Source organism: Carcharhinus amblyrhynchos, chromosome 1, assembly GCF_965287045.1.
Source record: "Carcharhinus amblyrhynchos chromosome 1, sCarAmb.v2.hapA, whole genome shotgun sequence".
NCBI classification, from domain to species: domain Eukaryota; kingdom Metazoa; phylum Chordata; class Chondrichthyes; order Carcharhiniformes; family Carcharhinidae; genus Carcharhinus; species Carcharhinus amblyrhynchos.
The window spans coordinates 178813867-178836035 of record NC_137324.1 but is presented as its reverse complement, the minus strand read 5'-3'; the positions used below and the strand labels follow the sequence as shown (position 1 = coordinate 178836035).

At 42.2% G+C, this 22169-nt stretch overlaps 1 protein-coding gene across 4 annotated transcripts in view; it reads right to left on the bottom strand.

Moving 5' to 3' along the window:
- Nucleotides 1-22169, bottom strand: part of uso1 (USO1 vesicle transport factor) — a 79766-nt gene that overhangs the window by 27231 nt on the left and 30366 nt on the right. For all 4 annotated transcript variants that reach the window (XM_080196122.1, XM_080196136.1, XM_080196131.1 and 1 more), the window contains 8 exons: nucleotides 21027-21129; nucleotides 19450-19505; nucleotides 17768-17888; nucleotides 15833-16011; nucleotides 10566-10706; nucleotides 8798-8886; nucleotides 7371-7525; nucleotides 624-829 (listed from right to left, as the gene is read on the bottom strand). In XM_080196122.1, the coding sequence (XP_080052248.1) occupies nucleotides 624-829; nucleotides 7371-7525; nucleotides 8798-8886; nucleotides 10566-10706; nucleotides 15833-16011; nucleotides 17768-17888; nucleotides 19450-19505; nucleotides 21027-21129 (1050 nt within the window). The remainder of the gene's footprint in view (nucleotides 1-623; nucleotides 830-7370; nucleotides 7526-8797; nucleotides 8887-10565; nucleotides 10707-15832; nucleotides 16012-17767; nucleotides 17889-19449; nucleotides 19506-21026; nucleotides 21130-22169) is intronic.

Sequence of the window (22169 nt, the reverse complement as noted above, 5' to 3'; positions counted from 1 at the left end):
GGCAAGGTTTTGTTTTAAAACAGAGTGTGGTGGGTGGGTGCCTAGAACTCGCTGCTGGAGTAGTGGAAGTAGATACGATAGTGAGTTTTAAGGGGCGCCTGGACAAATACATGAATAGGATGGGAATATGGTCCCCGGAAGGATAGGGGTTTTAGTTCAGTCGGACAGCATGGTCAGTGCAGGCTTGGAGGGCCGAAGGGCCTATTCTTGTGCTGTAATTTTGTTGTTTATAACCAGTGGAGTCTGGAATGAAGGTGACTTATGAACAACATCTTCCACAAGCCAGTGACTTCACTCCTCTCTCAAGCATTACCCATTTAGAAATGTCATCGCTTTATAGTTTCTTCAGCTTAATCCAATGGGCACGTGCCTCCCCCTTTCCTGGTCGATTTTGGAAAAATGGAGAAATGATTCGACTCTGGAAAAACTTGAGAGAGCAGAAATCTGCACCAAAACTGAAATTAATCCACAGGGTGGAAGAAAAGACAGTGCAGCGCCATTACACTGCTTTACGATTTTCTAAAATGGTAAACATTGATATCGGAAACTCAGAACATTAACCTGGACTATCGCTCAGGAGCCCAGAATTCAGTTTATAGTTAGTAATGTCCACAACCTCGTACCTGAGACAGGATGTTGGTACATTGCTGCAGCAGTGAGACTGGAGGATTACCAAGGCTGGTTGCCAGCTGTACCCTGAGCAGCTGTTCCTTCTGGAGGGAATTATCCTGCAAGGCATGTGCCAAGGCTACAGCAGCACACCAGTTAGAGAGTGAATCTGTGGAGAAGAGGCCCCCACACAACAGCTGGCCAGCTGAGATAGAATTGGCTGAACAAAGAAAGCAAAAAGACTCGTTAGATTTGAACAAGGTATAAATCATCATGAACTGGGATGAAACACATAAAATGAAATACTATTATTCTTGAAGGGCAACAATTTCGACAATCAATTCTTATTCATGATAAAACATCCAAAAAAGTACAATCCCACAGAGACCAAAGATTTATAGGTGTGAATTCTGTTATATATCCAGGATGCATTTATTAAGCTAATGACTGTAACGTTCATAAAGACTGGTTATGTATTTGAAATAAATTTGAATGGATACAAGGCAAACGTAGAATCATGGGATTAGAGTAGGAGGCTCAAACTGATCAGGTAGTATCAGTACAATGGGTTGAATTAACTTTGCTATGCTGTTATTCTAAGAATGATTTTGTTACAGCACAGGTGAGTGTTATTTGGCCCACTCCACTCAGCCCATTACTCTGGTCTTTTCGCTTCAGGGTTTATCTTTTTAAAAACATTCACCTGGTTCCTCCAAATCTGTTTCTGTAACCGTTGCTGGCAATGTATCTCGATTATTGCTACATAATAAAATTTCTGTTGAACTTTTCTCTTTGTGTTCACTTCAAATTCTAGCTCTCAAATGGTGGAAATAATTTTTTGCCCGTTTGCCAAAGCAAGGTCCCATATAATTCTGGACACTTCTAAAGAGTGTCCTGTGAACTTTGGTGTTTTTATAAGCTTATTTTTAATCAGTGTCACAACTAGGCTTACATTAGCACTGCAATGAACGGAAGAGGCCCAGTTCTTCTGGTCTTCTAAGAACATAAGAACATAAGAAATAGGAGCAGGAGTAGGCCAACTAGCCCTTCGAGCCTGCCCCGCCATTCAATAAGATCATGGCTGATCTGTCGTGGCTCAGTTCCACATTCCTGCCCTCTCCCCATAACCCTTAATCCCCTCTCTTATCAAAAACCCATCAACCCATGTCTTAAAAATATTTAGCGAGGTAGCCTCCACCACTTCAACGGGCAGAGAATTCCAGAGATTCACCACCCTTTGAGTGAAGAAGTTCCTCCTCAACTCCGTTCTAAACCGCTCACCCTTTATCTTGAGGCTGTGCCCCCTAGTCCTACTATCCTTTCTGAGCGGGAAGAGTCTCTCCACCTCTATCCTATCCATCCCATTCATCATCTTATACGTCTCAATGAGATCTCCCCTCATTCTTCTAAACTCTAACGAGTACAAGCCTAATTTATTCAGCCTCTCCTCATAGCTCAACCCCCTCAACTCCGGCATCAGCCTAGTAAACCTCCTCTGCACTCCCTCCAAGGCCAAAATATCCTTGCGTAAGTACGGCGCCCAAAACTGCACACAGTACTCCAGCTGCGGCCTCACCAATGCCCTATACAGCAGCAGCGAGACCTCCCTACTTTTATATTCAATCCCCCTCGCTATGAAGGCCAGCATCCCATTCACCTTCCTGACCACCTGCTGCACCTGCAAGCTGGGTTTTTGCGACTCATGCACAAGGACCCCGAGGTCCCTCTGCACCGTCGCCTGCTGCAGTTTTTCTCCACGTAAGTAATAATCCTTCCTACCATTATTCCTACCAAAGTGGACCACCTTGCACTTGCCAACATTAAATTCCATTTGAAATTTCTTGGCCCATTCGCCCAGCCTATCTAGATCCTTCTGTAGACTCTCCCCACCCTCCGCACAATTTGCCTTTCCACCAATTTTGGTGTCATCAGCAAATTTCGACACCCTACACTCGGTTCCCTCCTCCAGATCATCTATATAAATGGTAAATAGCTGAGGCCCCAGCACCGACCCGTGCGGCACTCCACTAGTCACCATCCGCCAATCCGAATAGCACCCATTGACCCCCACTCTCTGCCTCCTATTTGACAACCAGTCCTCTATCCACGCTAACACCCTACCCCCAACTCCATGCCCCCTGACCTTCTGCAATAACCTCTGAAAATCAAGAAAGACCACATCCACCGGCTCTCCCCTATCCACCGCCCTAGACACATCCTCATAGAACTCCAGTAAATTTGTCAGACACGACTTCCCTTTAACGAAACCGTGCTGCGTCTGCTCTATCAAGCAGTTCCCCTCAAGATGCCTCGCTATTTCCTCCTTGATGACGGATTCTAACATTTTACCTACAACAGACGTTAAACTAACAGGCCTATAATTCCCCGCCTTTTGCCTGGCACCCTTCTTAAACAACGGCGTAACATTAGCCGTTTTCCAATCTTCCGGCACTTCCCCGGAATCCAGCGACGTCTGGAAAATAACCAACAAGGCATCCACTATCACCTCTGCCATTTCTTTCAGGACCCTCGGATGCATTCCATCCGGTCCTGGGGACTTGTCCACAATCAGCCCCCTCCAGTCTGTCGAGCACCACCTCTCTAGTAACAGTAATGTCATCGAGACCCTCCAGTCCTACCACCTTTCCATCTCTAACATCCGGCAAATTATTCACGTCCTCCTCCGTGAAGACCGAAACAAAAAAGTTATTCAAGACCTCAGCCATATCCCCATCCCCTACCACTAAGTCCCCCTTCTCATCCTCTAAGGGACCAACGTTCACCCTAGCCAGCCTCTTCCTTTTTATATATTTATAAAAACTCTTGCTATCCTTTTTTATATTAAGCGCTAGCCCAGCTTCATAGTTTCTCCTACCCTCCTTTATCAACTTCTTTTCAATCTTTGTTGACATTTAAACCTCTCCCAACCTCTTCTCGCCCACTACTCTTAGCTACTCTAAACACCTCCACTTTTAATTTAACACTTTCCTTCACCTCCTTCGTTATCCACGGCTTATTACCTCTCCTCCTACGGTCCTTTTTGACCATCGGAATAAATTTCCGCTGAGCACCAAGAAAGATCTCCTTAAAGATCCTCCACTGCTCCTCAACAGACCTACCTTCCAACGCGCTCCTCCAGTCAACATTCGCCAATTCTTCTCTCATCCTACCGTATTCCCCTCTGTTCAAACAAAGGACGCGTGTCCGGGAACCCACTTTCTCCTCCTCCATCTGCACCAGAAACTCCACCATACAATGATCACTCTCCCCAAGAGGATCCTTCACCGCAAGTTCCCTAATTCTACCCGCCTCATTACATAGCACCAGATCCAAGATAGCTCGCTCCCTCATTGGCTCCAACACACACTGTTCCAGGAAACTATCCCGGCAGCATTCCAAGAACTCCTCCTCGAGCCCACCGCGTCCAACATGGGTCGACCAATCAATATGCAGATTGAAATCCCCCATAACTACGGCCGTCCCATTCCTGCACGCCGCACTTATTTGCGCATTAACAGCCCGCCCCACCTCCAGATCATTATTCGGGGGCCTACAGACGACACCCACCAGCGTCTTCCTCCCTTTGCTGTTCCTAATCTCTACCCATAACGATTCCACGTTCTGCTCCTTGGCTCCAATATCATCCCTTGCTACCACCCTGATGCTATCCTTAATCAGCAGAGCTACGCCCCCCCCTTTTCCTTCCCGCCTATCCTTCCTAAACACTTGCAAGTGTGAGGTGGTCCACTTTGGTAGGAAGAATGGTAGGAAGGACTATTACTTATGGGGCGAAAAACTACAGCAGGCGACGGTGCAGAGGGACCTCGGGGTCCTTGTGCATGAGTCGCAAAAACCCAGCTTGCAAGTGCAGCAGGTGGTCAGGAAGGCGAATGGGATGCTGGCCTTCATAGTGAGGGGGATTGAATATAAAAGTAGGGAGGTCTTGCTGCAGCTGTATAGGGCATTGGTGAGGCCGCAGCTGGAGTACTGTGTGCATTTTTGGGCGCCGCACCTGCGCAAAGATATTTTGGCCTTGGAGGGAGTGCAGAGGAGGTTTACTAGGCTGATGCCGGAGTTGAGGGGGTTGAGCTATGAGGAGAGGCTGAATAAACTGGGCTTGTACTCGTTAGAGTTTAGAAGAATGAGGGGAGATCTCATTGAGACGTATAAGATGATGAATGGGATGGATAGGATAGAGGTGGAGAGACTCTTCCCGCTCAAAAAAGACAGTAGGACTAGGGGGCACAGCCTCAAGATAAAAGGGGGGCGGTTTAGAACGGAGTTGAGGAGGAACTTCTTCACTCAAAGGGTGGTGAATCTCTGGAATTCTCTGCCCGTTGAAGTGGTGGAGGCTGCCTCGCTAAATATTTTTAAGATGCGGGTTGATGGGTTTTTGAAAAGAGAGGGGATTAAGGGTTATGGGGAGAAAGCGGGAAAGTGGAACTGAGCAGCGACAGATCAGCCATGATCTTATTGAATGGCGGGGCAGGCTCGAAGGGCTAGATGGCCTACTCCTGCTCCTATTTCTTATGTTCTTGATACCCCTGGACATTCAGCTCCCAGTCCCTGTCACCTTGCAGCCACGTCTCTGTAATGGCCACCAGATCATATCCATTTGTGTCGATCTGCGCCACCAACTCATCCACTTTATTCCTAATGCTTCGCGCATTCAGATAAAGCGCTTTCATCCCAGCCTTCACCTGGACCTTATTTGCCGGAACGCCACCAACCATACTCAAGCCCCTTACTCCCTCTATTATTGGGACATCCTCGGCCTCTGTCCCTACCTGTACCGTCTCCTTAACTTTAGACCCCGTAATGTCACCTACCCTCACACCCTCCCCCCCACTAATTAGTTTAAAGCCCTGTCTACAGTCCTCTTTACACGATTCGCCAGCACTCTGGTCCCAGCACGGTTCAGACCCACCCCATCCCGCCCGAACAGGTCCCACCTACCCCAATACTGGTGCCAGTGCCCCATAAATTCAAACCCATTCCTCCCACACCAATCCCTGAGCCACCCATTCACTTCCTTAATCCTATCAACCCTACGCCCGTCTGCACTCGGTTCAGGCAGTAGCCCAGAGATGACCACCTTGTCGGTTCTACTTTTTAATTCCATTCCCAGCTTTTCATACTCCCTCCCCAGATCCTCAGTTTGCATTTTGCCTACGTCGTCGGCACCCGCATGAACCACAACGACCGGATTCTCACCCTCCCACTCCAGGTTCCTCTGCAGCCCAGATGTGACATCCCGGACCCGAGCACCAGGCAGACAACACACCCTTCTGTGCACTTTGTCATTGTGACAAAGGACAGTGTCAATACCCTTAACCCCACTAACCCCAATTACAACTACGTTCCTTTTCCCCTTCTCTTTGCCTATGTTCTGCTGCATCACTGTACCGTGTGCAGTCTGCTCACCGACCTCACCTCCCTCGTCCTTGTCCAGACTGTAAGCAAGAACCTCAAACCTGTTATGCAGCTTGAGAGTCTGAGGCCTCCTCTCCCCACCCTCCTTCCTCTTCTCAGCAGCCCCCTCTTGTTCCTGACCCTTAGAGTTAGCCAGTCTAGCGGGGGTGGATGTCACTTGCACCCCATTGACAATGGCACCCTTTCTCCCCCTGATGAGCCTCAGTGTCTGTAGCTCAGAGGCCAGCTCATCTACCTTGAGCTGGAGCTCCTCCAGCAACCTGCACTTACTGCAGACATGGTCACTGGGGAGGACCCTGGGGTCCACCAGTTCCCACATCATACAGAAACCACACATCACATGCCCCTCCATTATTCACTGTAGTAATGTTGAAAATTTCCACACGAACTCACCTGGCCCTTTTTCTCCCCAGCCCTTTTGATATTAAGCCCTAATTGCTCACTCTACTTCCCTCTCACTCCACTGCCCGCTGTCTACACCAGGCCTCCTTTTAAACCTGGCGCTGATTTAAAGCTGGCTGGCCCACAACTCCTTCTAACCATTCCCTCAGAATTCTTAAAGCAGTAAATACAATAAAATAAATGCTTTAAACAGTTCTACAAAGAACAAAGTGCTTTAAACTTATTTAGACAGGTTTTTAACAGGTAAAATCTTATCTCTCTCTCTGCTCCTTCACTCGTCTGCTCCTCTCTTCCCAGTCACCATCAAGCTGAATCTCTTCTAAAACCTTCCTATGGCCCTGATATCCTCCCTAAAGGGATACTCAAAATTGGGCACAATGTTCCAACATAGCTGCTTAGCACCCTCTCTGATTCTTATCTGATGCAGCTTCAAGACTCGTTATCCTTTTTCTCCCAAAGGAAGGTTTTGGCAACTTGTTTTTTTTAAATGACATGGGCATCGCTGGCTGGCCAGCATTTATTGCCCATCCCTAGATGCCCTTGGAGGGCAGTTGAGAGTCAACCACATTGCTATAGCTTTGGAGTCACAAGTAGGCCAGACCAGATAAGGATGGCAGATTTCCTTCCCTAAAGGACATTAGCGAACCAGATGGGTTTTTCTGTCAATCGACAATGGTTTCATAGTCATCAGTAGATTTCTAATTCCTGATTTTTTTATCGAATTCAAATTCCACTACTGCCATGGTGGGATTCAAACCCAGGGCTCCAGAACACGAGCTGAGATTCTGGATTATTAGTCTAGCGATAATACCACTAGGCCATCCTCTCGCTAACGTCCCGGCACTTCACAAATGTGTATCACAACCTATGCAGAAGTTTCTCAGCTATCGACGTATCCTTGAAACTGTCCGAGCAGGAAAACTTACCATCAATAGTTGCTGGCAGAAGTGTGGTAACAATCTCCGCTTGTCCTTTCTGATTTTTGTACAAGAAGCACTGGAAACAGTACAACACAGCGCAGCGCAGAACAAATGGCTGCCTTTCATTCACCATGGACATCAGAAGCACTACGATTGCAGGTCTGTGTTGGAAAAGGAATTATTGTAGAAAATTCAGAAAAGGAGATTTTAAGAATGCAACTTTTAAAACATCAAATATAGGTTGACATTTGTCAGACAGTGTGGTTGGGATGTAACAAACTGCATCTAGTGCAGAAAGCTGCTCTAGTCGTACACTGCTTCTCCGAGATCTCATTGCTGCTTTCCTTCCCTTCGTGAGGTACAAACAGTCAGGACATTTCTCGCAGAAGTTGAAGAGACATCCAGAACTTATACGTTCAATTTCAAATATGCACAATACAGCAATGAACGTAAAGCATTATTTTGCTGAAAAGAAACACATGTTGCCAAAGTTTTTCATCTTGCACTCATCAAGACAATATCAAATTCTGTCATCCAACACAGTTAAGATTGTTATGGATTTCATTACACTGCCACTGTAGAACAAAATGTATTCTGCAATAAGTCATTACTCATGTTACTCATTAACATGCCCTTCAAACTTCAAAGCATCTTCTGCTTTATGTAACAGAAGACCATGAGTCTATTAACTTACAAAACCAATCCAATCTGAATTAATTTAATTAATATACTATACATCTAGAATGAGAGTATGACATAAAATCAATAAAATGCACATAAGACCTGAGTTGACTAACCTTTCAGTCACAATGCAGACAAATAAATTGTACTGCATTCATTAATAATGAAAAACTTATAGGAAGGAAGGTTCAATGTGCAAATAGACAAAATCATAGAATCCCTACAGTGCAGGAGGTGCCATTTGGCACATCGACTCAGCACCAACTGTCTGTCAAGTACCTTACCCAGGCCCACCATCTCATCCTACCCCATGTCTAATCTAGCTAACCTACACAACTTTGCACATTTGGACTCTAAAGGTCAATTTATTATGGCTAAACAATCTAACTTGCACATCTTCCGACTGTGGGAGAAAACCGGAGCACCCTGAGGAAACCTGCACAGACGGGGAGAACAGTCATCCAAGGCTGGAATTGAACCTGGGCTCCTGGTGCTGTGAGGCACGGTATTTACCACTGTGCTGTCCATAAAATGATGCAACATGAACTCTAAACTGCAATCATTTCACAGGCTCAGGATATTTACAATGTCTTTGTATAATTCAACTGACAGTTACTGTTACTTCAAACACTTCAGCAGATGACCTCAGTAAAACTAAGCTTGTGAGGCAAAAAAAAGATGGAAAATCTCAGTAGGTCTGACAGCATTTATGGAGAGAGAACAGAAATAATGTGGCGAATATGGGTGCTTACCTTGGTGGATTGGAAGGTGCATTCACAGAAGCAAAATAATCTTGGTTTATCTGGGAGCCTCTGATGACTTCTGATACTGTGTTAATGGTCTATAAAAACACAAAAGTCAAATATCACAAGTACGCTAAGACACTCTACACTACAATCAGGCTGTTAAACATTCTTTGCAAATGTATTTTGTGATCCAAGTTATGTATATCAGTGATGATTAAAGAATACTTTTTATTCCAAACATAGCCCCAATACAAGATACAAGTACAACATAAGATGCCAAGAAGCTCCATCTACTCTAACCCTATAAAGCAATTCAGCATTACACGATACTCCATTCCCAACCAACCCCCACAAATTGTGGTTGAGAAGGAAGCTAACCACGATACTAAATCGTGGCAACATCCTGTGGGGGCTGATGCCACCAGCAAATGGGACTTCCCACAAATCATTTCTTGCAGCCAGAGGATATCCCTTATGGAGGAGCCGGTTCAGTGTGCAGGATGATATTCTTCTGCCCCTCTTTTGTACGGTTCCCATTCGCCTGGTCTGAATTCAGACAGTCTGCTCCCACTTTAAAATTGGGCACCTTCTTTTCCCATGAAAATCCAACATTTTTCTCCCGAAAGCAAGTTGAAAATGATCAGCTGCTTCCATCTCTCTCACGCCTTCAGGGGAAAAGAAATAGAACACTGATTTTGTGTGCGATAAAGCTGTCTGGGACTGGTAGTCAACAAGTCCTGATTATAGAATCCTGGTCTCTTCCTGTATTTCCCTTGGGAATTTTCAAGGAACACAGTAGGACTTTTAAGTTGCACCTTCCAGCAATAGCAGTTAGCTCAAAAATATTAACAGCATCATCTTCAATTTAGCAGTTCTATCACTAACAAAAAAGTACTTCCCCTTCACAACACAAAAAAAACTTTAATCACATTGGGAAACGTTTCAGTATTACATTCATGCAACAAATAAACATCATCGCTAGTAACCCTTTGTTAAACTGCTCCTACCCTGGCAATTTTCAGGAATGTTGCTGGACTGAAAAGTTAATTTAACTCGTACAGCATTACGCACCCTGACAGAGGTCCTGGGTCCATAAAACTATGAAGGTGGTTGGCCAGGTCAACATTAAAGCGTTACAACTTGATGGACAGAGCAGAACTAAGATTTCACAAATATCTGAGAGTCACCAACAAATGCAATGAAGAATTTAGGAGAAAGTACTTCACCCAGAATGGTGACAATGTAGAACGTAGTTTCACACTGAACTCGGTTGAGATGAATCTGAGATGCTTGTGGGGCTGGGGGACGCAAAACAATAACTGTTAATTGTAATTAATTGAAGTTTAATTTTATTTACGTTGTAGGCTTTACTGGGGATTCATATGTGGTCATGTAGGTGCAGACCACTAGCTTTGACAAAGGGTCATCTGGACTCAAAACATCAGCTCTTTTCTCTCCTCACAGATGCTGCCAGACCTGCTGAGATTTTCCAGCATTTTCTGTTTTAGTTTCTCTTTTGGTTACAGACCGATACTGCCTCTGATGGTTTGAAGGTGCACAGTATATAAAATGCTGCTTTGTAAATAAAGATTTGCAAGTACATAAAGACTAGGCTCCAGTTCAATCCTTCATCATCTGATTAGCTGAATCACAATTGTAAGAAGGGAGAAAGAAACACAATGATATGTTGACCCGCTGACCTTAGTAAATTGGGAAGAGACTCAGTGTGCAGCTGAGGAGCTGAATGTGTGCTGTGAAATGATATGTAACTCACCTCAGTGAGAATGTCAGCAGGAACTCCAGTTGCCATCAGGATGGTGCACAACTGCTGTAACAAGCCACACTGGAACGCTGACTTCTGGCAACTACTTGTGGCACCTGGAGGATTCACAGGAGACACCAGCACTCTCACCAGCTAGGGTTAAATATCACAAGAAATTTCAATTACCTCTGTGGATAGAATCCAGGAATTGAACAGTAGAGCAGTTCAGGAACTCTTGTGAACAGAATTTGCTTTTTAGGCCAACCTCATTTGCCACTCTCAGGGAATATACTTGGAAATTTTAGTTGCAAGCAGTGTCCCAAAATAATTAAACAATTTTCCCACGCAAACAAGTTTTCAAAGTCTGAATGACATCTCTTTACAGAAGCATAAAGTTCAAAATCATCTGTTCCTGAACTGCATTGCCCAATACATCAGTTGAACTGCCGTGGTGGGATTTGAACCCATGATCTAAGGATGTTAACCTCGAACACTAGTCCAGTGACATTACCATTACCGCCCCATTGGTCATGACAAAAGCCTTGGGAGTGCTAAGCAAAAGAACTCTTTCTATTCTAAGCACTGGTACTCCCAGGTCAAGTATATGATTAGATGCCAAGAAGCTCCACCTACTCAAACACTTTAATGTAATACAACTCCGACCACTAGAGGAGCAACCTCACATAGCAGCATCATAATCCATTCTCACCATCCCCTCCACTAGATCTCGAGAAGCTTATCACAATATTGAAACAGTGCAGTTTTCTGTGAGGGCTCATGCTACCAGAAAGTAGGTGACAGAATGAGTTAGGGTCCGTTGGGTGTATGGGAAAGGTCTTGAATAACTTTTTTGTTTCGGTCTTCACGGAGGAGGACGTGAATAATTTGCCGGGTGTTAGAGATGGAAAAGTGGTAGGACTGGAGGGTCTCAATGACATTACTGTTACTAGAGAGGTGGTGCTCGACAGACTGGAGGGGCTGATTGTGGACAAGTCCCCAGGACTGGATGGAATGCATCCGAGAGTTCTGAAAGAAATGGCGGAGGTGATAGTGGATGCCTTGGTGGTTATTTTCCAAACGTCGCTGGATTCCGTGGAAGTGCCGGAAGATTGGAAAACGGCTAATGTTACGCCGTTGTTTAAGAAGGGTGCCAGGCAAAAGGCAGGGAATTATAGGCCGGTTAGTTTAACGTCTGTTGTAGGTAAAATGTTAGAATCCGTCATCAAGGAGGAAACGGCGAGGCATCTTGAGGGGAATTGCTTGATAGAGCAGACGCAGCACGGTTTCGTTAAGGGGAAGTCGTGTCTGACAAATTTACTGGAGTTCTATGAGGATGTGTCTAGGGCGGTGGATAGAGGAGAGCCGGTGGATGTGGTCTTTCTTGATTTTCAGAAGGCGTTTGACAAGGTACCTCACAAGAGGTTATTGCAGAAGGTCAGGGGACGGAGTTGGGGGTAGAGTGTTAGCGTGGATAGAGGATTGGTTGTCAAATAGGAGGCAGAGAGTGGGGGTCAATGGGTGCTATTCGGATTGGCGGTTGGTGACTAGTGGAGTGCCTCAAGGGTCGGTGCTGAGGCCTCAGCTATTTACCATTTATATAGATGATCTGGAGGAGGGAACCGAGTGTAGGGTGTCGAAATTTGCTGATGACACCAAGGTTGGTGGAACGGCAAATTGCGCAGAGGGTGTGGAGAGTCTGCAGAAGGATCTAGATAGGCTGGGCGAATGGGCCAGGAACTGGCAAATGGAATTTAATGTTGGCAAGTGCGAGGTGGTCCACTTTGGTAGGAATAATGGTAGGAAGGATTATTACTTACGTGGAGAAAAACTGCAGCAGGCGACGGTGCAGAGGGACCTCGGGGTCCTTGTGCATGAGTCGCAAAAACCCAGCTTGCAGGTGCAGCAGGTGGTCAGGAAGGCAAATGGGATGCTGGCCTTCATAGCGAGGGGGATTGAATATAAAAGTAGCGAGGTCTTGCTGCAGCTGTATAGGGCATTGGTGAGGCCGCAGCTAGAGTACTGTGTGCAGTTTTGGGCGCCGTACTTACGCAAGGATATTTTGGCCTTGGAGGGAGTGCAGAGGAGGTTTACTAGGCTGATGCCGGAGTTGAGGGGGTTGAGCTATGAGGAGAGGCTGAATAAACTAGGCTTGTACTCGTTGGAGTTTAGAAGAATGAGGGGAGATCTCATTGAGACGTATAAGATGATGAATGGGATGGATAGGATAGAGGTGGAGAGACTCTTCCTACTCAGAAAGGACAGTAGGACTAGGGGGCACAGCCTCAAGATAAAGGGGGGGGGGGTGCGGTTTAGAACGGAGTTGAGGAAGAACTTCTTCACTCAAAGGGTGGTGAATCTCTGGAATTCTCTGCCCGTTGAAGTGGTGGAGGCTACCTCGCTAAATATTTTTAAGACATGGGTTGATGGGTTTTTGATAAGAGAGGGGATTAAGGGTTATGGGGAGAGGGCGGGAATGTGGAACTGAGCCACGACAGATCAGCCATGATCTTATTGAATGGCGGGGCAGGCTCGAAGGGCCAGATGGCCTACTCCTGCTCCTATTTCTTATGTTCTTATGTGACCTTATTTTGGTAGGTGATTTTAGTTAGGGGATAGCATAGGTGAGGGGCATGGCTCATTGGTAGCACTCATCATCTGAGTTGTAAGGTTGTGGGTTTAATCCTCACTTCATGATTTGAGCATAAAAACCTAAGTGGACACTAGAGGGAAGAAGTGAGGGAGTGCTGCACTTCCGGAAGCACCATTTTTCAGATGAGATGTTAAATTAACACCCACCTCTTAGGTCAATGTAAAAGATTCTATAACACCACCTGAAGTCAACATCACAAAAAATTATCTGGTCATTATGTTAGAATCATTTCTCTCAGGACAATATATTTTCTTTTTAAAATTTAGAAAGGCATTGCATTCTCTGAACACTTGGAAGCTGACCTTCCTATTGAATTCCTATTGAATGGCGGGGCAGGCTCGAAGGGCTAGATGGCCTACTCCTGCTCCTATTTCTTATGTTCTTATGACCTGGATTTATTTTTAAAAGGTTATAAGTTCACCTTGGACTGTCAACAATTATGCCTTTTCTAAGAAACCACCTGACTTCAGTTAACTGACTAGCATGGCACTTGATAGGAGAGTTTGTATAGCAATTATTATAATTAATGAAAAAATCTGGTTCAAAGGCTAGTGATTTACTGGAAATCAAATAAGAGATGAGCTGTAAGTTTTGCACTTGTTTTGTTTTTAATTCAGTTGGGACTGAATTGAGAAAGCAAAAAGCTACCCAGCTTGCATTTCCCCTGCCTAAAACAGAGTGGTTAACAGTATGCAACTGGGAATCCTCAACTTGGCAGAGACGAAGAGGATTGATCCAGCTCAAATTTCCTCCACTCCAAAGCATCGTTGATGAGAACCTCCCATTAAATATAATGAATCAATCATTGAGCTTATTGAAAGAAACCAGATAAAAACCTCTTTTTATTGTAGTTTTAACAGTAGCAAAAGGGAAATAAATTGGCCATTTTGATGAGTGAATTAAAATTTTTAAACCTAATGGTGTGACCTGTGAAGTAGTGGGGCTAGATTATCTTCACGCTCCTCCCATCTCTGTCGTAACAATCGTAACATTACGTTTGTTCAAGCTTGCTGTGTGCAATCTGGCTGCAACACTCACATCATAAAAGTAACTACACAAAGTATTTCAGTGGTTGCAAAATGCTTTGCAACTTCCTGAGGTGATGATAGGCACTATATAAATTCAAGTATTTCATATTATTGAATAAACAAAAGAGTGGGCGAAGGACAAGATGCTGCAGTTGGCTGTAAAGTCATAGGAAGAAATAGTGTGAGGTGGTGCGATTGCAGGAGATTGCCAGGAATGCGTTTGTAAACACTACCCCATGAAAAAAGTCCTCTAAAGCAAGACAGTGGAGGAGAATGGAGTGAACAAATACCATAGTTTGTGCTTCCCTCCAATAAATATAGTATAAAAGCATATCCACTGTAGTTTCAATAATTATCTGTTATAATTACCAACACTAAGATCAACATGATTAAGATTCAACGTTCAGGCTGTTCAATTCTAATAATCCTGCGTGATGAGGTGATAATTCACTTTCTAATTATAACAGAGCATGTTCCAGAGGCAAAGTACTTGGAAATTTTCACTGCCATAATGTGGAACAAGTGGCTGATGCAGAGATGATAATAAAACAAATTAAACAAACATGCTGTAGGGAAGGTTCTCAGCAATGCATCTATCCAGAAGATGCACAAAGCTTTTCTGAGTAAAATGGATCAGCACAAGACTAAAGCTTGGTTCTCACTTTCTGAAGGCTGATCAGTGACAGGAAGATTTGTGCAACAACCAGATTTTAAAAGTCAAATATTAAGGAAAGATTTTCTAAAGCAGCATACACCTCTTTAAAAAGTTCTACATTATAGTTATTTCCACAAGGATTTACCAAAGTTCTCAATTTTATGAAACGTGGGAACATTGCACCAATTTACAAGGTTTTATGGCAAACATACTTTGAACTATCCAAGGATAACTTCAGTTAATAGCTTAAACATCAATGGTTAAAAGTAAAATCAATATAGAATTGCAATGACCTGAATTCATCTTTTATGGATGTTTTCTTGAAAAAAAAATCACTGCAACAATTAGGCCAATACCTGGTATTTCTGGTAGATTTTGGAACATGAAAACTCATTGATGGAAAGGGTCACACAGTTTATATGGACTGAGCTATCACTGTGCAATTACATTAAATAATGGCACTAGAAACTGATTTCATCGTTACCGTGGAAAAGATAGTAAAAGTGGTGGGTTATCAGTCAAAACAATTCAGTCTCTAGCAACATAACAGAAACAAGAATTAAGTGGTCAAAGAGCCAGATTACGAGAAAGTGGTAGAGCTAAATGGGACAATCCAATAGCCAGGGAAGGAGGGGTATGACTGCATTGTTGGACATACTGCCTTCCAATACAGTGGTTACACCAAGCCCCACTGGTGGCTTTAAAGGATCAAATGGCATTTTCCAAACAGCCAGGAGCTTTCACCAATATCTTGGTCAACATTCATCTTTCGATAGATTAACTACATGTTTGTATCACCAATGTTTGAGATCTTGCCAAAGGTAAATTAGCTGCTGTACTTACCAATGATAAAATATAATTACACTTGAAAAATAATCAATTGACTTGGCAGTATTTTAATGCGTCATGCTTGTATACAGTATTCAATGAAGTTTTATTTATTTACCTGCAGCATCAGGTGAAGATTTGTCACTTTCTGTGCAGACCAGCCAGAATTATCTTCAGCAACCTCAAACCAAGGTTTCATCCTCTGAATGTATGAACCCTCCTTGAAAAAGTTCTGGTTGGAACTATTGTTCTTCATCAAGTTAAGGAGCAGTAAAAGACAATCTTCAACCACAATGCCTGGAACACACAAAACAGTTCAAGACATTTATTCAGAAATGGCAATTTATCAAGTCATAAATTTTACTCAACTCTAACTATAGGACTTACATTTCTTTTGTCAGAAAACCTCAGTGGGTACTTTGGTAAATTAAGAGGCTGAAATTTCTCAAATTATTATTCAGCATTGACTAAAATTAATTGCACTATTGAGCAGATATGCATTTGCGCCAAAGGAGAGGAATCCAGATGGTCAAAAGTGCCTGGAAGGTCATAATAATGTATCTGTAGATTATTGGAATTAGCAGCGTAGAGGATTTACCCATTTCAAAATGGAATAATTTCAAAGTTCACATTTTAGGGAGTGGAAATCAAGAATCTGAAACAAAGAGTTTCCATTATGATTACTAAGCAATTGTATTTTTTTAATATAAGACATCACTAACGAGATAAAGAACGTTCATGCTTCACAGATTGCCGGCCAGATAATCACTTTAGACGACTATATTGTGGCAAAGATTGAACAAGTCATTAACAAAGTGCTTGCATTGTTGACCAAAATTATGCTTTTATCTTAAATTCTGTCTTTAATTTTAAATATGTTCCCTCTTGTCACCATCATAATCTATAATGAAGCCATAACCGTTTCACCATCTTCAAGGTTTGTATCAGATCATCTGTCAACCTAGTCAAAAAATTCCTAACTCCTGAAATATCTCTGCTGCAATTTCTTACCTCTGGTAAAATCCTAGTCAATCTACACTGCACTTTGACTATTTTTCCTATAATGGGATATACGCAATTTACTAATGACAATTTACAGATCTTGTAAAATCTTAGGCACCTCATCTCGTGATGAGTGAGTTGAAGTGATTTTTGAAAATTAAAACCATGAGTTTCACTTATTTTACATATTTTTATTCCATAGCACACAAAATGGTCTTTCAAAATAAATACTGCCTGGAGAGTCGTACTGGACTTGAAACGTTAACTGTTTCTCTCTCTACAGATGCTGTCAGACCTGCTGAGTTTTTCCAGCACTTTGATTTTATTTCAATGCTGACTAATCACAATTAACTTCACTCCAAATACTTGGTAATTCTATCCCAAGAATTTCCTGACATATCCTTGTCCTGTATTGAACAGGCATGTCAGTTTCTCTTCAAGAGAATTTTGGAAAATTATAGTCAGGTCCTCCTCTTTCTCCTCCCTCCAATTTGTCTGGATGTAAAAAGCAAAGTTCCTACAAATGTGAATTGCTTCATCAGCACCCTTCATCATTAAGTAATAGCCTCCACCAACAATTCTACACCAATTTCAGATGTTCTTGCAATTTCAAGCCTATCAACGCCTGGACAAAATTTCCATTTAGTGCCTGCCATCCCTTCACTCTGTTCTGAGAGCTTGTTTCTTCTCTCTCATTTTCTGAGAGCTGGTAAATTACAATTAATCATCACATGATATCAAACTCTGATAGTAGAATGACAGGGTTAAGTCACATATACAGCAATGCCAAGATTCTCAATCAGAAGTGTTTCAATGAAACATGAACGGAAGTATACATCACAGTGGAAAGTCTTGCAGTTTTTAATTATTTTGTTAAATTAAATTTTTGAAATGAAAAGTAGATTCACCAGCAAACTATATTGCAACCTCAGCAAGTTAACAGTCAAGATTTTTATAACTACGCAAATGGAAAATAAATGTCTGTAGCAGGTTTTGTTTTGCAGGAAAATTGTTAATTGACTAAAATGTTTGTGTTTAGGTTTAGGAATACCTCCATCACTCATCCCTTCTTCAGTGATAATATCCAGCAGGCGTTCAAAGGCATTTTCAAAAGCTACAATCTTCTGAATGGCTGCATTAGCTTTTGTTAATTGTTGCAGCAAAAGCAGACCCTAGGGAGGGGGAAAGAAAGATGTTTTTACTATGTTCCCTTTTTAAAATCTTTCATTCTCTCCCACCTCTGGCTATTTTAGCAGCACCATCAACCTAGAGATAAAATAACAATATCTACTTTATAGATTTGCCAAAGCCCTAAGCCAGATAAGTGCAAACTAGATTCGGCAAGATTATAAATAAATATGGGGCCATGTTGTGATAGAGGGTTCAGTGCACTATCCTTTAAAGCTTCAAAGGCCCAAACCTCCATCTCTCAATCAGGAAGCAGTCTTTTCCCTGGAGATATCACAGGAAAAATATTTTGGTTTAAAAAGCTGAGATAAAACCATTCTTAAAAAGGCGATTTTTTAAAAAAAGAAAGTGTAAATAACACCGAACACTTCTGATTGCATGCTGTTGATAGTTCAAAAGCACTGAAAACACAGGAGAGTTGCTCAGAACAAACCTACTGAACAACATATCACACGACTATGACTTGTGTGTGATCAGAAACCTTAGTTAGTTGAACGTGAGACGTGTTACAACTTTGGTCATAAGCTATCCATGATTGAACACAAGCAAGTACCCGAATGTAAGAAAAAAGAGAACTAGGATCTGAATCCACCAGTGTTCTGAAAGGTGTCCTTCAGAATTTAAAGGAGCACAATCAATATCCTTTACAAACAGTCTATATTAGAATTTGGAGTAAATGCACCTTGTCATGATGAATGAATTTCAGAACCCCAGATAAAACTCTGATAATCCAACATAATAAAAAACAAACGCAAATAGCCGGAGAATGCGTCACTGTAATGGGTGATGCAACAATTACCAACTCTCCTGAAACAAAATGCTGAAATATGCTGACAGGGATTCACTCGAACTAGATACAAATAGTTCTCACCTAATAAAGGAAAGCGTGGATTGTCATTGCTTTGAGGAAAAGTGTGAGAAATTCATAATTGGTCCTCATCACAAATTTCACAGGCTCCTGTGTTTTCAGAGCTTTTGAAATATTAACAGCGTGCAATCACAAGTGTTCAGTGTTATTTATACTTTGTCTTTTTTTAAAAGATCACCTTTTTAGGAATGGTTTTATCTCACTTTTTAAACCAAAATATTTTTCCTGTGATTTCTCCAGGGAAGAGATTGCTTCCTGAATGAGAAACGGAGGTTTGGGCCTTTGAAGCCTTAAAGGATAGTGCACTGAATCCTCTATCACAACACAGCCCCATATTTATTTATTATCTTGTCGAATCTAGTTTGCACTTATCTGGCTTAGGGCTTTGTGCAAACCAAAAGTCGTGGTCAAAACTCGTGTGTTACCGGTAGACTCCTCAGAAACAAAAGACGTAAGGCGTCGGGCTAACCAAGTTAACCTTCCACTTGAAAGCATCGAATAGAATTGTTCTCTAACTTCAATCCATTGTCACTACTTCAAATATAAACTTCTTACATCAGTCTTCCCCATTTCTTAGGAAAGGAAGTTACTCTGAACCCACATTAGTGGCTGCATTCTTTAATGTTTTTTCAGTTTTGCCTGGTATGCTGAAGGTGGCTTAAGGAAAGGATACTCACATCATTGCGAATCACTTCCCTAGAATCTGCAAGCAAATCCATCATCCTGGACACACCTGTACATTAATGTTCACAGTTAACAATACTCTCTGAACAGTAATCAGTTACTCCATACCTCATGCAAAATTGTTCAGCATCTTCAAAGGCAGCAAATTGCTACAGACAATTCCCCAACTACCCACCCCGAGCAGGCCCACCACCCACCCCTCTGCATATTCAATTTTTGTTTGTGAATCTTAAAATATGAACCAAGTTTGTAATTTTTTTTCACCATGTTTCAAATTACTTCACCAATATATGGTCTGTGATCCAGTTTTATTTTATAGCTGTCATTAAGCTTTTTACAGGATTCCTTTGATGGCTTTAGAAGGGTGTACTTGTGCATAGCTATGTGTCTTTCTATTTAACAACCTATCCATATAATTTTGAGTCGTAGCTATGTATTTAACCTGCAACAGCATAATTTGCGATCAAGCTCCCTCTATTCTGCCCCACCTTAAGATGATCACTCAATTACACCACTGGGGAATATTTAACCCCACTTCCTCCCCACCACTCATCCGACACCTACACTCTTGAGGGATCTCTGACTGGAATTGGAAATAAGTGGCAATTCTCTGCTTGAGGTCAAGGACAATTCTCACCAGGGTGGATTGCCACTGTCCAACTTTTCAGAGTCTTTGGCTACAATCACCAAGTAAGCGATTTGGGGCTTTGGACCCATTAGCATTGGGAATAGATTCAGGCGGTCCAACAATCTTCCATATAGAATCCTTGTTGTCACATTCAGTAGGTCCTGGGTTCTCGGCATGAAAGCTCCGTGCTGAATTTATTTTTTCTCTCAAGCTATTTTCCCCATTCTTCATAATTTTTTTGTACCAGGTCCATGCTGTCTGCCAGGGAATATAAACCTTTGGTCCACTCTAAGTAAAGACATGTCACTGTGAAACTGTCCTGGTCTCAATAACAGAATTCTGATTAGGCTCTATAAGGCAGATTTGTTGACAAATTGGAAGTGTAACAGTTCCTGTTTACCCACAAATTGCACCTATGTCTAACATCAGAGCTTTGGAACATTTTCTCTTCATGGGTATTGAGTTGATGATAACAGAATCCGTGAACAGACAAGAATTTAAGCTTTTTACAATCACAAGTTGCAAGATCTAGGTTTTATCTTCATATTACAAAACAAACTATATATCACTTAGCAAAAAAAACTATAACTTTATATTAAAATAGATAGGCAGATAGTAATTTAAAATATACAACATTTTAATTAAGAGTCATGGGGCTGTTTTATATTTGCTAAATATTTGATGACCCTATTTGATTCATTTTGTCCTTAAACAATATACAAGACAATTCTGACGCCAGTAATCCATGTTACAAGAGGATTAAATTGGCACGGAGTGGATTTTAACCTTCTCCAGATTTGGGCTATCAATATGGATGATATTAACTATTGCGCTTATTAAGTTTAATTTTGTCCTGGGTTTCGGAGACTTCTTTCATACAGTACTTTCAGCTTATTCAACTGTTCCCTCTTATGCAGTGTTCAGAATAAGCTGTGTTCTTACCCCTTGGGCTGACAAGAATAATCTGTTGAACTTGTGGACCTTGGTTTTTTAAAAGCGCAGTTAGAAGTTTCAGCGCAGGCCAACGCACATGAAAATCAAACTCCTGAAAAGAAGAAAAGTTAAGTTTGACACTTAAAAATCATAAGCAACGTATGACAAAGTGCAGCTGCCATTGGAAAGCCTTTAAGGAGATAAATTGAAACCTAAACAGTGAGTAGTCTGATAATATTAATCTGAGTCTGCAACCAGCTATAACGCCATAGATTATTTAATTAGATCCAATTGAGGGGATGCTGAGTGGGATCTGGAGTGGGGCAAGAGAAAAAGCAGCAATGAAATAGCAGGTGATGGCAGGAAAGGAAATATGGTGCATTTCACAGCAGCACATTCAACATATCAGTTTACACAGACAGCAACACAGTAAACCTGGAGAAATTCTCATGGGAAAAATTAACCTAATTATCCCCACAAGGGACAAACTTTTAACATACATACTCTACACTACCCTGTCAGATAACCAAGTTCTCGCTCCTGAAAAAGAATCATAATTCCTTATGTATATTAAAGTATGCAACTGCTTCTCTCTACCCATCTTTAACAGTAAACAGGTAGACTAATCCAATCAATAAATTCCAAGGGTGAAGAGAAACTGCAGTAAACAGAATTGCACAAAATTGGGGAGAAGCAATTTACAAGTTTAGTGTTTTAAAATTAGACACTTGAATGATAATACACTATATTTCCTTAATCCCAGGACATCACTTTAGATAATTATCTTCAGCTGCTTCATCAATGATCTTTGTCCCATTGTAAGGACAGGACTGAGAATGCTTTATAAGTCCAAGGTGATTCATTTTGATAGGACAAATTTGAATGCGGATTACAGGGTCAACGACAGGGTCCTGAGGAAAGTGGGGTTCATATCCACAGATCTCTGAAGGTTGCACTCAAGTGGATACAGCCATGAAGAAAGCTTATAGTGTGTTAGCGTTTATTAATAGGGGGTTTGAGGTTAAGAGCATAGGGTTATGCTGCAACTATACTGGACGTTGGTGAGACCACATTTGGAATAGTGTGTTCAGTTCTGGTCACCTCACTATAAGAAGGATGTGGAAGCATTGGAGAGAGTGCAGAGGAGATTTA